The 15,288-nt window shown below is 40.5% G+C and overlaps 1 protein-coding gene across 2 annotated transcripts in view; it reads left to right on the plus strand.

Annotated features, from left to right (window-relative positions):
- Positions 1–15,288, plus strand: part of TBC1D32 (TBC1 domain family member 32) — a 333,094-nt gene that overhangs the window by 21,766 nt on the left and 296,040 nt on the right. Inside the window, exons 3-5 of one of the 2 annotated variants that reach the window (XM_063443466.1) lie at positions 8,241–8,402; positions 13,415–13,592; positions 13,828–13,899. In XM_063443466.1, coding sequence (XP_063299536.1) covers positions 8,241–8,402; positions 13,415–13,592; positions 13,828–13,899 — 412 coding nt within the window. The remainder of the gene's footprint in view (positions 1–8,240; positions 8,403–13,414; positions 13,593–13,827; positions 13,900–15,288) is intronic. The other variant, XM_063443467.1, reaches the window with a different exon arrangement.

A 15,288-nucleotide genomic window follows, 5' to 3' on the forward strand; every position in this document is an offset into this window, starting at 1 on the left:
ACGATCTCTTAGATGCCTTATTTACTGAAGAAGAAGTAGCCCTAGCAATACTTTCCCTGCCCAAACACAAAGCCCCCCGGGCCCAATGGGCTCTCAAATTACTACTATATCAAAATGTCAACACAACTAACTCCACACCTTACCAACCTGTTCAATAAAAGTAGACTAACAGGCAAATTCCCACGAGAAATGTTGGAAGCTTACATAATTACATTACCTAAACCAAATAAACCTCCAACACTCTGTGGCAATCTAAGACCGATTTCATTGCTTAATGCCGACGTAAAATGATATGCCAAATTAATCGCAAATAGACTTAAACCCCTCCTAAACACACTAGTATCGGAAGAACACACTGGTTTTGTTCCTGGAAAACAAGTAGGGGACAATACAAGATATTGCATGGACTTAATTGACTGGGCCAACAGCCGAAATAAAAGTGGCGTCATCATGGCGTTAGACGCGGAAAAGGCATTCGATCGCCTGAATTGGGTGTACATGGCCACTACGCTAGCAGCCTTCGGTTTCTCCAAAACCTTTCTTAATAGTGTTATGGCCCTGTATTCCGCCCCCTCTGCTAAAGTGTTCAACTCTGGCTACACCTCCAGAAGCTTCCAAATCTCAAACGGCACTAGGCAAGGGTGCCCATTATCGCCCTTGATATTCATTCTGTGTTTGGAACCTCTGATCCAAAACATAAAACTGGATGCAACCTGGCCTTGTTACTCCGGCTGGAGAGAAGAAATTAGCTCTCTTTGCCGATGATGTAGTCCTCTTCCTCGCAAATCCGAAATAATCTATTCCACATCTTCTACATACTTTAACTAACTACGGCGCTATCTCCTATTCTAAAAACAATATTAGTAAAACTCAAATTCTTCCCATACGACTCGATGGACAAGTAGTGTCTGATCTGAAAGGTACTTACCCCTTTGAATGGAAATCCACAGCAATCTCCTACTTAGGAATCAAATTAACACACTCCAAAACACTAACCATAAAAGAAAATCATATCGCTGTCCTAGCCAAGCTTTCCAAACAAATGGATTCTTGGAATAATTTATACACGTCCTGGTTTGGTAGAATAAACTCTATCAAAATGATGATCCTACCCCATATACTTTATCTATTCAGAACACTCCCCATTGCTTTACCAAACTCTCTTATCAAACATTTTCAAATGGCTATACATGCTCATATCTGGGGAAAAAAAAAAAAAAAAACTCCAAGAGTTGCTTTTCGCTCTCTATGGCGACCATTCAAAGAAGGTGGACTTAGTGTCCCTAACATATCACATCATTATAGGGCAACATTACTGGCGCAGGACCTTAATATCCTAACAGGCAAATCCAATCCAGTTTGGGTCAAATTAGAAGCCGCTTGTGGAGGTATACATTCCCTCTCTGATACCCTGTGGACACAATCCTCCCTAACAAGTCCCTCCATGCTCCCAGAATCACACTTTTTAATAAAATCCTGGACTTCGTGGAGCACAATATTGTGGTCCAGAGTGGAATCACTTTACCTCGCACCTCTCTCAGCCCTTTCTAACATATCCCCCGAACTTCATACACGACACTGGTCGACTTTAGGAAAAACACATGTAAATAAGCTACTCAGCAAAGATGGCATTCGCCCGTTCCCTGATCTACAAGAAGAATATAACTTACCGCCCAGAGATATCTTCCTATACTTTTGTATCAAACATATCTTACTTTCCGAATCAATTAAGTTTATCAATCCGCTATCACTCAGCAAATTGGGTTTTAAGTGGTACAATGCAAAATTAACCCGATCTTCTTGCAAATATCTCTCCTTACTCAGCGCTGGCTGACCTACATGCATCCACTAAACTGCCCTATATGCATAAATGGGAGTCGTCTTTGGGAATAGCTCCTACTCTCAACGAGTGGGAACAAGACATTACCTACACATAAAAAGTCCTCAAACTGTGTCACACAGTGGGAAGCTTACTTTAAAATGTTGATGAGGTGGTATTTGGTCCCGAGCAGAATTCACTAAATTTATCCTGAGTCCTCCTCATTATGTTTGAGATGTCACACTAAAAAAGGTTCTATAGAGCACATATTTTGGGACTGTGATAAAATACGAGTATTCTGGCAGGAAATTTGAAAAACCATTCACACACTCTGTAAATATAAACTCCCAGCTAGAGATGCGGTGCTAAATGTGCTCCTAGCAGCAACAATTAGCATTGCAGCCCACTGGAAAAACATCACATGCCGTACAATATCGGAGGTACTCCGTAGAACGGACTCCACATACCACCATGAGAGAGAATGGTCAAAGAGGGGCAATATGAACATCTTCCTGGACAGGTGGCAAAACTGGGAACCATTTATGGCTTTGACTGTAACACCACACTGCCCACTTATAGACACCCCTTGTTCCCATCTAACACAGAATTGATCACATTGGCCAACAGCTGTGATCCCAGAGCGGGGTCACGTCACGTCACATCACATCACACCACATCACATTGCATGACTTAACCCAGAATAAACATATCACTTACACATCCTTGGCGTAAAATGCTCCCTCGTTCCATACCCCCATTCTCCTTTCTAGTTCACAACTTTTCACACCTTTCAACCACTTGAGTATTTCCTCTTATATTTTTATTTATGTGATACGTCATTGCTCACTAGCCAAACCAACTCAATAGCCTAGCGTACATTGATTGGAATTGATCACATTGCCCACGGGCATAAAGGACAAAGCAATAAGCTTTGCGGAATGATCAACATTGTGGCTACACCTGCCAACTGTTTTCTGGCTTGGTCCGCAGACTCACATGCATCTTGTAACATATCTGTCTCTACTCCACAATTTATCGTAATAAGCACGTAAATTGGAATATTGTTTATCTTATCTCGTACTTTTTGCAACTCCCTTATCAAATATATCTCGGTACACACTGTAAACCTGTTCAATTGTCGCATCACTGTACAATGTAACAACAATGTTATCTTATTTGCTACAGCCGACTCAATTTCATGCTCCAAACCTTTAATCCGTGTCATAGGCTGCAATGATTGATGGATCATGATGTATCATTTTGTATGATACTCCTGTACTTTGTGTTTTGTTATTTTCTGTATAAAACCAATAAACACTATATATTGAAAAACAAAAACAAAAAAACAAGCAGTTCTGTTAACGGGAAAATTTATTTTTGTATTCTGTACTATATGATTTTTTTTTCCTAATGCTTGATTTTTTTTTTTTTTTGTGACTGTGAACTGGAGAAATTACTTATGCTTTCTTTACAATCTTTCTTAACCCCTCAAAAATCCAATATGTTGCCAAATCCTGTAGATTCCATCTTAAAAACGTAGCCCGCATCCGCCCCTTTCTTATGCAAGATGCTACCAAGAAGCTTGTCCATGCTCTAGTAATTGCCCGCATGGATTATTGTAACCCTCTCCTGATTGGTCTTCCCAAAAGCCATACTGCTCCGCTACAGTCCATAATGAACGCTGCTGCCAGACTGATTTTCCTCTCTAGTTGGTTCTCTCACACCTCACCCTTCTGTCAGGCCTTACATTGGCTTCCTGTATGCTATAGGAGTCAATTCAAGGTACTAATTCACACCTATAAAGCACTGAACAACTCTAGCCCCTCTTATATCTCTTCACAGATCCATAGGTATGTCCCTTCTCGGTCTCTCCGCTTTGCCCGTTACCACCTCCTGTCCGTTGTCCGCACCCGTACGGCCAACTCACGCTTGCAGGACTTCTCGCGGGCGGCTCCCTTCCTATGGAATAGCCTGCCTACCGCCATCAGACTCTCCCCTAGTCTTGCATCCTTTAAGAAGTGCCTTAAAACCCATCTCTTTAGGAAAGCTTATTACCTCCCAGATTAACCTCTACCTCACATACCTGTCTTTTGCTCTCTCCTAAAGAGCAGCCCACCTTATTTGACTGCAAATTCTTGTCCTATTGTGTTTTACACCCCACCTCCTATAGAATGTAAGCTCGATTGAGCAGGGTCCTCTCCAACCTATCGTTCCTGTAAGTTGTTGTTTTTTTATTTTTGTAATTGTCCTATTTATAGTTAAATCCCCCTCTCATAACATTGTAAAGCACTACGGAATCTGTTGGCGCTATATAAATGGCAATAATAATAATAAAATGGAAGCAGTTGTACAAAACCTAGAATTTGTGTTAAGTGTTTGGCTTATATTCGGGTCAGCTTATACTCGAGTATATACGGTAGTTCTTTTTTAGGAACAGAAATATATTTATTTTAAAATCATATATGTCTACCTTACACAGTAATAAGGATTGGGATTTCAATTAACTTTGTTGTAGTTAACACTAACCCTACACTAACTTTATGCTTTTACTAACTCTAACTATACACCTACCCTAACCTGAAAGTTATACTATCCCTAATCTAGCATTATTATTATTATTATTATTATTATTATTATGTTATTTATATAGCACCATCAAATTCCGCAGCACTTTACAATGGGTGGACGAACAGATATGTAGTTGTAACCAGAAAAGTTGGACACACACGAACTGAGGGATTGAGGGCCCTGCTCAATGAGCTTACATGCTAGAGGGAGTGGGGTAAAATGACACAAAAAGGTAAGGATAGTATTATTATTATTATTCATTACCCCTACACCAACCCTGACTGTAAACTTCACTCATAAGGATTTCTTGGGCCAGGGGTCAAGGTGCCTTTGAATGGCACTCAATGCTGCCACAGACATACAGGCTCCGGTGTATCTGGAGTCCCAGTGGGACTTCAGATATCTGCTAGAGCAAACTGAGTGTTAATTGCAGGTGGAGAAAGACAATGCTCAATTTATGTTTTTATTCCTAGTGTCAGTGTTCCTTTTCATTTGTAATCACTGGTAAATTTGCATCTTCCATTAATAGGAGTTGCTAAGTGGTTAAACTTATTCTTGTCACTCTCTGACTGAAAAGCAGACCTTAATTATCTAGGTGTAAAGCGAAAAAGTACCGTAAGTAAAAGAATACAAACGCTCTGTACATCCTATATTAAAAAAAAATAAATAAATTTAAATATATATATAAATTATTTTTAAGACCCATCTTTAAGCATGGTTTATATAATTCTCAATATATCTGTAAAATGTGGCATCTGTGAAACCCTCCTGCTTAGTTTTCTGCAGACTGGTGGTTATAACCCCCTGGTGATCCAGTGGGGGAGTGTGTGGTTTGCACCTCCAGTGGATGCAGACCACAGTAATTGTTTGCTCTCTCGCAGTCCTGACACTGGGTGAGTCAGAGCAAAGACTGGGAATACCAACTGATGTGCTATGACTCCTTAATGAGAGCAGGAACATGAGGGTGCAATTACTGTGGTCTGCACCCACTGGAGGTACAGACCGCACTATCCCTATGCACCCCACAGCGGCCCTGCTGCTTGCCCGAGCACAGCTTAAAGAGACTCTCCACTGCCTGAAATACAAAATTTTAAAAATACAATGTTTAGTAGACATGCATTTAAATATGTATTTTGTCAGTGGTGGTATACCTAAAAACTGTTTGCAAAACCTGCATTCTCTTGTCTGCAGCCTTTGCAAGCTCGCCCTTTCTAACTCCTCCCAGACTTGTCCATTCACAGACTTCCTAATGTAGCTCAATGAGAAGTCTTTGCAAGGAAGGTGCTCTGAGCAATAACTGCCTCTTGAGTTTAGCTCCGCTAAGCTAACCATACTAGGAAGTAACGTAAGCATGTTGTCTGCTTGAAAGCCAAGGGGGTGTAACAATATTAATTTATAAAAGTGTAATTTTTCTATTGAAATCTGTACTTTTTGTAAAATGAAAAAGAGAGGACGCACTCTACACACAGAAAGCTTTTAAGCAAGCGAACGTGCTTTAGGGTTCTGGTGTGTCCCTTTAAGGCAGAAAGGAAAAAACAACAACTGCCCGCCTCCCAGAACAACATGTCCCATACATTAGTCAATACAAACTCTACACTCTTCAGTCTGGTTTCCGCGCTAAGCACTCTGTGGAAACGGCACTGACCAAAATATCCAATGATCTACTCGCTGCAAAATCTCGTGGTCACTACTCTATCCTATTTCTCCTTGACCTGTCTTCGGCTTTTGACACTGTTGATCATCAACAGCTTCTTCTCATCCTCCGCAATATCGGTCTACAAGATATTGCTCTCTCCTGGTGCTCCTCCTACCTCTCCCAGCGCTCTTTCAGTGTTTCTTTCTCTGGCTCTGCTTCTTCTCCCCAACTCCTCTCTATTGGGGTCCCCCAAGGTTCAGTCCTTGGTCCCCTACTGTTCTCCATCTATACTGCCTCCCTTGGTAAACTCATTAGCTCCTTTGGCTTCCAATATCATTTCTATGCAGATGACACGCAAATCTACCTGTCCTCTCCTGATCTCTCGCCTTCCCTCTTGACTAATGTCTCTGACTGCCTCTCTGCTGTTTCTAACTGGATGGCTACCCACTTACTTAAACTAAACTTGACCAAAACTGAAATTCTGGTCTCTCCTTCCTCAAGTGTTGTTACTCCTGTGTCTGTCTCCCTCCAAGTCAACAGTGCTACCATCAGCTCCACCACACAGGCTCGCTGCCTAGGTGTTCTCTTTGACTCCGACCTCTCCTTCAAGCCCCATGTTCAATCTATCGCCAAATCCTGTCATTTCCATCTTAAAAACATTGCGCGCATCCACCCCTACTTAACGCCAGATGCGACTATGGTGTTGGTCCATTCCACTGTCCTTTCTCACCTTGACTACTGTAATCCACTTCTCAGTGGTCTTACGTGCTCCCAACTTGCGCCGTTACAGTCCATAATGAATGCGGCAGCGAGGCTCATCTTCCTGTCCGCCCGCACCTCCCATGCCTCACCCTTCTGTCAGTCCCTACATTGGCTTCCTATAAAATATAGAGCTCAATTTAAAATTCTAATTCTTGCCTTCAAATCTCTACATAATGCTGCTCCCTTAGGCCCTTACGATCTGCTGAAGACTTACGTCTATCTTCTGTCCGTACTCCCACCTATGATGCTCGCCTTCAAGATTTGTCGAGGGCTGCACCGTTCCTGTGGAACTCGCTTCCCTCCTCCGTTATATGCTCACCCAGTCTCCACTCCTTCAAAAAATCGTTAAAAACCCACTTCTTCATAAAAGCGTATCAATTAAACTGTTAATAGCTCCCAACTGATTCCTCTTCTGCAACTGTCACTAGTCTAATACTATCCTTACCTTTTTGTGTCATTTTACCCCACTCCCTCTAGCATGTAAGCTCATTGAGCAGGGCCCTCAACCCCTTTGTTCCTGTGTGTCCAACTTGTCTGGTTACAACTACATGTCTGTTTGTCCACCCATTGTAAAGCGCTGCGGAATTTGACGGCACTCTATAAATATCATAATAATAATAATAATAATAATAATACACCCCCTGTATCCTCTTAAATTTGCAAAGACAAGCAGTTGTAAAATGCACATTTTTAGTTCTGTACATCCAATTTGCAAACCAGTAAATGCTAAGTGGTGGTCAATACCAGTGGAGCCAGAAATATGTAGCAAACAGATCGACTGTTGGTATTACAGAGAGTGCTTAATGTCTGCTTTTTACCAACACATATGTTAAGTATTTTAAATCTTATATATTTTATTTTCCTGACTCCTAACCATGTAAAACATGCTTCTATTAATTAATATAATATGGTGATTATTTATTATGCATGGTTCTGTTTCTGTTTGCATGATCAGAAGTATAATAAATAATTAAGAGAGATGTCTTTCAAAGAGTCTGTAAGTAATGTTTTTGTTCAAATGGCTAGTTTGTCTCAAATAATAATAATGTTCGTCAAATGACCTTAAACTTTATCTTTTCCAAATGATTTTTATATTTAGTGTCTTTCCATAATAACATTTAGGGGTAGTTAACTTGATGAATCAAGTATTCAATGAATATGCCAGGAAGCAGCAAATTAAAAATGGTGCTAATAGAAGTCTAGTTACATTCTATTTACTCAAGTGTTAATTCTTCAAATTATCCAGCAGATGTCAGTAGAAGCCTAAATATGAAAGAATGTTGCTGACTTTTGTTCAATTACTTTTTTCGTTTTCTTTTATTTTTTAAACAAACATTCCGAATATTTTATGTCAGGTAATCAAGTTTCCATTATGAATCATTATAATGTTAAGTTAATTATATTGTTTTTGACTTTTTTTTGTTTTGTTTACTGAAATTTGTTATTATGTTTCAGCTATGAACTTGTAAAATACTTAAGACATTACATTAAGAGCTCCTTGGGGTCTGTGATAGAAGAGGAAACCGAAAAATGCACCTTTGCTCAAAGCCAGGGAGAGGGATTAGGATATGACACCCTTGTGCAACGAGTTACCAAAAGGACACGTGACTCAAAAGAGTAAGTAACAGTCTGCATGTTGAGCAATTTGAATATTTGTAGTTTTGAGGAAACTAGACATGCACAACTTGCCCATGTGAGACAAGTGAGAATGATTGGTTCAACTACCTTGTAGAAAGAGGGCAAATACATTTAAACTTTATATTTTTGAAAGGTGATTGAAACAATATTTTTTGTAATCTTCTTAGTCTGAATGGGAAATTTTGCAGTCTGGTTAGCTCCTTCAGAGTTAAGAAGTGAAGCTATATTAAATAAACCAGCACTAGATTTGTTACTGGACCTTGCAGGTAACTACGATTTTTTTTGGATGCACCAAAAGATGAGGAAACAAATTAGTTTTTAAAGTGTACGGTCACTTCTGTAGTACATATTCTCATAGACCAAAAAAATAGAATTGTTCAACAATGCATACAAAATAATCTCCTCTAACTAATTCCTTTACATGTTAAATGCTTGTGGACTCAGGAAATTGTGGTGAACTGCTCTCTATTTTCAATATTGTCTATTATATTTACTGACCAGCCGTATCTTAAGTGCATTTAACTAACATTTGTAGGTAGTGGCTGTTCGTTAACTGGTAAATACCAGCATTAGCAACTCAAACTACCAGCAATTTTTTTTAACGGCTCTCATCAACTACAATAAAAGCTATTCATTTCTAGTTTCTGCCTGGCTCCTAAACTTGTCATTAGAGTTTATCGACTGCAACTACCGGCCTTGAATGCTCAGTCAGTGTGGAGCCATCTATGGAATGTATCAGTATTTGAAATATATGGTCTTTTTTTTTTTAATCTTTTTTTTTTTCTAACAGGTTTTCTGTATGTTTCTATTATTTTCAATTATTTCGGTCCCCTCACTATTATTAGTTTGAGGAGATTAAGCGTTTACAAATGCAGCGGAGGGGGACGTGGCAAGGGGTATTTATAATCATATTGAGAGCTCAAGAGATTGAGCATGTTCAGGGCCCAATTAATTATGCATGGTCCATGGAGGAGACTGAGCATAACCTGAGCCCTGGTATGGGGACACAGCTCCAAGGCTGCTCTCCTGGCCTTCAGTATTTAGGCAGAATGGATGCTTAGTAGGCTGCTAGTATTTTGGCATAATAGTGGCCCAATAGACTAGGAATCTCCTGAGCCCAGATATTTGGGCAAAATAGAGGCTTTAAAAATTGAGCATCTCCTGGGCAATCAGTTTGTACTGTTCTTCACTCAACAGTCTACATTGTAGGAGGCATTCATTACACTTCCAAAAGTCCCATTGTTTTTTTGTTTCATATTATTTTAATTGTCTATGCAGCACTAAAAGGGTTAAAGCGGCACTGTCATGCCGAGCTTACCTTTCCCCAATCGCTTCCTCTTCTCTCCCTTTCTCAGGATTCTTTCTTCTTTTCGTCCTATCTCATCTAGTTTTCTTTAAAACATAAGACAAAGTAGGGACTATTTTGTCTTATGTATTTTTCCTACGCTTGCCCAGCTTTGACCCTGGGGAGGAGCAAAGTCTGCTCCATTTCCTGTGGTTAAAGCAATTTCTCAACAATTCTCACCCTCCTCCTGCGGCTTTGTTGGGCATTCGAACGCCGGCAAAACTACTGAATTTCGTCCTAACAGAATGAGAACAGTTTGTCCATTTGTGTTAGGATGCAATTGGGGACTTTTTGTTTTCAGACAAATTTACTAATACTAAGTAAAAATTACTTTGCCCCTACTCGCTATACTGCGAGTAGGGGCATGTCTACTAAACAGTGAGCAGCCTATTAAAATAATTGATGGGGGGACACATTGTCCTGCACCAGGAGTGGGGGCCAGTAAACTAAATGGGGGACCTAGTGTCCTCCCTCATCCCTTACCCATGAGCGGTGGGTGGGGGCCCCTAAGTTACAATGGGGGGGAACCGATTAACCACCCCCCTCGGCCCGCCACCCATGCACGGCGGGAGGGGACCCTAAAATACAAAAAGAGGGAGGACCTACTGTCCCAGCCCCCACCCATGCGTGACAAGTGGGAGCCTTAAGTTGCAATAGAGGAGGAAGCTATTGTCCACCCTCCCCGGGCCCTCACCCATGAGTTGCGGGCAGAGGCCCCTAAGTTTTGAATAGGGAGGGACCTATTATCCTGAGCTCTGCAGGGCTGGGAAAGGCTTATAAAGCCTTCCCACGCCCTGCAATTTGTGCTTTGATTGGTTTTGCCTGATTGGTTACTTGCAAAGCTCAAGATTTACGTGTCAGAGCACTCTTATTGGTTGGCTTAAATTAACCAATCAGAGCGCTCTGAGTCAAATTTATAAGCCTTTCCCCACCCTACAGAGCTCAGTCTGCGTGGTGTCCTCGCTTGGTGAAGATTATTTTTTTAGCGTCGGGATTTTATTTTTTTCTGCGTTTTTTTTTATTTTATTTGGCCTTTTTGGGGCTGAAAAAAGGAGGTTTTAGAAAGAAGACTTCTAATGGTAAGTATGATTTTACAGCAGGAGGAGGGTGAGAATTCTGGGGAAAGTGCTTTGACCACAGGAAATGGAGCAGACTTTGCTCCTCCCCTTGGTCAAAGCTGGGCAAGCGTAGGAAAAATACACAAAAAAAAAATAGTCCCTAATTTGTCTTATGTTTTAAAGAAAACTAGACAAGATAGGAAGAGAAGAAGAAAGGATCCTGAGAGAGGGAGAGAAGAGGAAGCGATTGGGGAAAGGTAAGTTCGGCATGACACTGTTGCTTTAACCCCTTAAGGACCAAACTTCTGGAATAAAAGGGAATCATGACGTGTCACACACGTCATGTGTCCTTAAGGGGTTAAAGGGAAACTCCAGTGCCAGGAAAACAATCAGTTTTCCCGGCACTGGAGGGTCCCTCTCCCTCCCACCCACCAATCCCCAGTTACTGAAGGGGTGAAAACCCCTTCAGTCACTTACCTCAGGCAGCGACATGTCCCACGTCGCTGCCTGCTCCTCCCCCGCCGCTTGCGTGCCCCACAGCGTGAGGACGTCCAGCGACGCTCTAGCACAGATAATCTGTGCTATGATGCAGGAAGTGACCTCTAGTGGCTGTCTAGTAGACAGCCACTAGGGGAGGACTTAACCCTGCAAGGTAATTATTGCAGTTTTTAAAAAACTGCAATAATTACACTTGCAGGGTTAAGGGTAGTGGGAGTTGGCACCCAGACCACTCCAACGGGCAGAAGTGGTCTGGGTGCCTGGAGTGTCCCTTTAATATAAAGTTTGAGCAAGAGCAAGCACACTAAAACAGGATGCAAGAGATCCCTTTGGTGGCCTCCCACTCAGTTTTCAAAATGATTTTAGCTCATCTTGTGCCATTAAAGAAATAACTTAACCCATTCGCACATCAGACTGATTCCAACCAAAAGGGTGGTCCAGATCCAAAAAAGGCAGGTGGGCTTCCCCCTGCACAAGGGATACAGAAACCCAAAACAATGGTTTTACCCATGTTGGGCCTTGTCATTGAAGTATAGCTTGTACATCTCTAGGCACAGTGAGCAAGGGATCCACAGCTGGATTACCCTTTTACCTTAGGAAGGAAAGAAATTAAAACATCCATAAGACAATGCTGAGAATGGATAACAACTTAAAGAGATACTCCACTACCCATAGACTAACAAAAGAACTAAGATCAGTGTTTAGTAGATATTCCCCCAATGAAAGCATGCATTCATTTAATTGTGCATTTCTTCCATTGGGGTGTCATTAAAGACAGCTTGCAAAAGTTGCATCTCTTGTCTAATGCCTTTACAAGCCCTCTCCTTCTAACCCAGCCCAGACTTTCTGTGGCTGTCCAATTACAGACTTCCCAATGCTCAATGAGTCTTTGCAAGGCATGTGTTCTGAGCAATTGCCTAACTCCCTAGTTTAGCTCCACTGAGCTAAGCATCCAGGGAGTTGTTACAGGACCAGGTCTCTGACTAGGGGTGGAACAAGGTTAATTTATAAAAGTACCAATTTCTATTGCAAACTGCACTTTTTATAAAATGAAAAACCAAAATCTACCAGCTTTTATCTTACTGTAGATATTTACAGACAACATTGAAAAGGAGCACAACATTGTTTAGCCTAAACTTGAGTTTACAGTGAGTTAACCAAAGTTCTGTATATTATGTTATCCGAAATGTATGATTTGCTGTTAATAGTAGGTCAAATTACCAGACACACATACATGCTAATCATTTAAATTATTATGTTCATAGTCTCTCTCTTCGAAAAAGGGTAGATGCTATAAAGCTAAGTTCTTGACACATAAAAAAAAAAAAAAAATCTATATATATCTATATGCAAGTAAAATATACAAATAGGGTGACAAAAGTGAACTTTGGGTCTGAAAAAAATGAATAAATCTTACTAATATAAGGAGGATTGAAAAAAATAAAGCTGTGTGAGAACAAGGAATGACGCAAGAAGTCCTTAAACGTTGATTGAAATAATAACAATATAGTGCAAAAGCAATGTAATGTAAACCACATCTAAACATACCATCATGCTTTGATAAGTAGATTACAATTACTAAAGTATATTTATTCAACAAGTTGTACTTTTTCCTAATATTTTGCTTCAGCATGTCTTTTAGGTGCTGCTCCATAAATTAATTGTCACAGTTTTCTTTAAAAAAAACAGACCCATGTCTGCAGTGATTTTCAAACATAAATGTGCACAATGCTTGACAAACCTTGGAACCAGATTTCCATGACTCATGTGCAAATATATTTATTTCTCCCACAAAAATTATGTAAATAAATAAACCATACATTTAAAGACACAACTGGCATTTCTATTATGTATTTAATGTGTTTAATGAAATGCTTATATTTTGCTTTAAGCTATTGATTTTCATTCTCTATAATTACACAGTGACGTGGAAGCATTAAATCATTTTTCACTGTTTATTGCCAGATTCATTTCAAGGCAGACTATTCAGTTTGTCTTGTTTTTTTTTTTCCAGTTCATTTATTTAAAATTATTTTTTTAATCATCAACATATTAACCATCCATTTGTATGAATTTATTTTTCCTGTAAGGTATACAGAAATGATGCATTCCTTGAAAACTGGCATGATGGCAGTTGTTGAAGCACTTCTTAACAAGTTTGAGGAAGACCAGGCTAAAAATAGAGAAATGTTGAAAAAAAATATGCATGAACAACACAGCGGTCATTATACTGACAACTGCTCTGACAGTGATTCATCCTTTAATCAGGTTTGTTAGTTCCCAATGTATTTAGGACTTCATGCATGTACTCATTCATTCTAAAAAAAATTAACTAGTTTATTTCCATTTGGTTGGCAATGTTATTGCTGCCAAGTGTACTATGCACTAGTCTGGAAACGTACAAGTTAAGGTAAAAATAAAATAACTCTGTTAATTGCAAATGTAATCAGAATAGAAATTAAGTTCATTTTAATCAATTTTGATATGCTTGTTATGTTTCCAGAGTTATACATTTATGAATCAAGAACAATTGCAACTAATTGCTGAACAGCTGAACCCTAGCCAGCCTGAAGAGGTAGGTACAAGTGTATTCTGTAATGGCAGTATCTGGCTTGACTTTTTTACACAGTTTGCATATTGTCTAAAAAAAATCATATGTACTGATCAAGGCATAAAAATACCAAAATAATATTCTCAGGCAATCCTTTTCTTACTTTTTTTTTTCCAGCTGTAACATTGTTCATATCCCGTAAATGAATACTAAACAGAGTGTTGTGTGATTACGTAGTAAAGCTGTTGCAAATACTTTTGTTTATGAAAATATAAATGAAAAAATAAAATAGTTGGCAAGATAATAGCTCCCATGCTGTTGTATTTGCTGACCAGCTTCTTTATTGTACTTTCATGAATTAACATTGCTTTTATGCATGTGTTAAGGTAACTTGTTGATGCATCTGTAATGAACAATATTGAAGGAGACAGGGGCAGTTAGATTGGGCTGTTTTGATGCTTACTTTGTTGTGACTTTTATTTGCTATTAAACCGGTCACCTAAACAGACACACTCACTGACCAACACTCTCAGACACACACAAACACACTGACAGACACACACAAACTCACACAGACGGACACTCACTGACAGGCACACACACACACAGATAAACTCATAGACAGACAAACTCACAGACACACGCAAACTGACAGACACACACAAACAATCTCACTCACAGATACACACACTCACACACACTCACAGACACACAAACTGACAGACACACACACACACAAAATTACAGACACATACACACAAAATCACTGACACACACACACTCACACACATACATTCAGAAGTAATTTTTAAAAAACATTTTTATTATTTTAATGGAAATCCGCTCAGCCTTCCTACCTTTGGAGTGCTGGCATGGTAGACTTTCCCTGGGGTCCAGTGGGGCTGCTGTCATCTCCCTGCTTTGCTCCCTTTTGCGCACTGTTTAGTATTCTAAGGCTGGAATGATGTCATGATCTGGCTCCCAGAATCACTGCTAGGCACGCGAGGGAGCAGAGCAGGGAGATAACCGCTCCTTCGCCTCCTAGCTCCATTCCACAAATCGGCCGCCAGCCTACCTCTGATCTCCCACAACACTGGCCGGCCCGCATCTATTCTCCCACAACACCAGCCGGCTGGCTGCCTGAATTCTCTGCTTCGGACCGACATAACTCAGACGCCAGGACATGGTGACCTGGTGCATGGTATTTGTCAAGCCCTGTGTCAAATCATTGACGCCAGTGCACAGGGCCGGCGTGTGTCCTATAGGCGACTTAGGCAGTCGCCTAGGGCGCACCAGCCTGGGCGGTGCAAAATTTGAGTGACCCAGCAGGAGGGAAGCGTACAGCTCTCCTCCTGCCAGTCACTCAGTGTAGCGTAGCCGGACGTCGGGCCCCGTAACAGGTGCACCTGTTTC

This window comes from Pelobates fuscus, chromosome 2, assembly GCF_036172605.1.
Source record: "Pelobates fuscus isolate aPelFus1 chromosome 2, aPelFus1.pri, whole genome shotgun sequence".
NCBI lineage: Eukaryota > Metazoa > Chordata > Amphibia > Anura > Pelobatidae > Pelobates > Pelobates fuscus.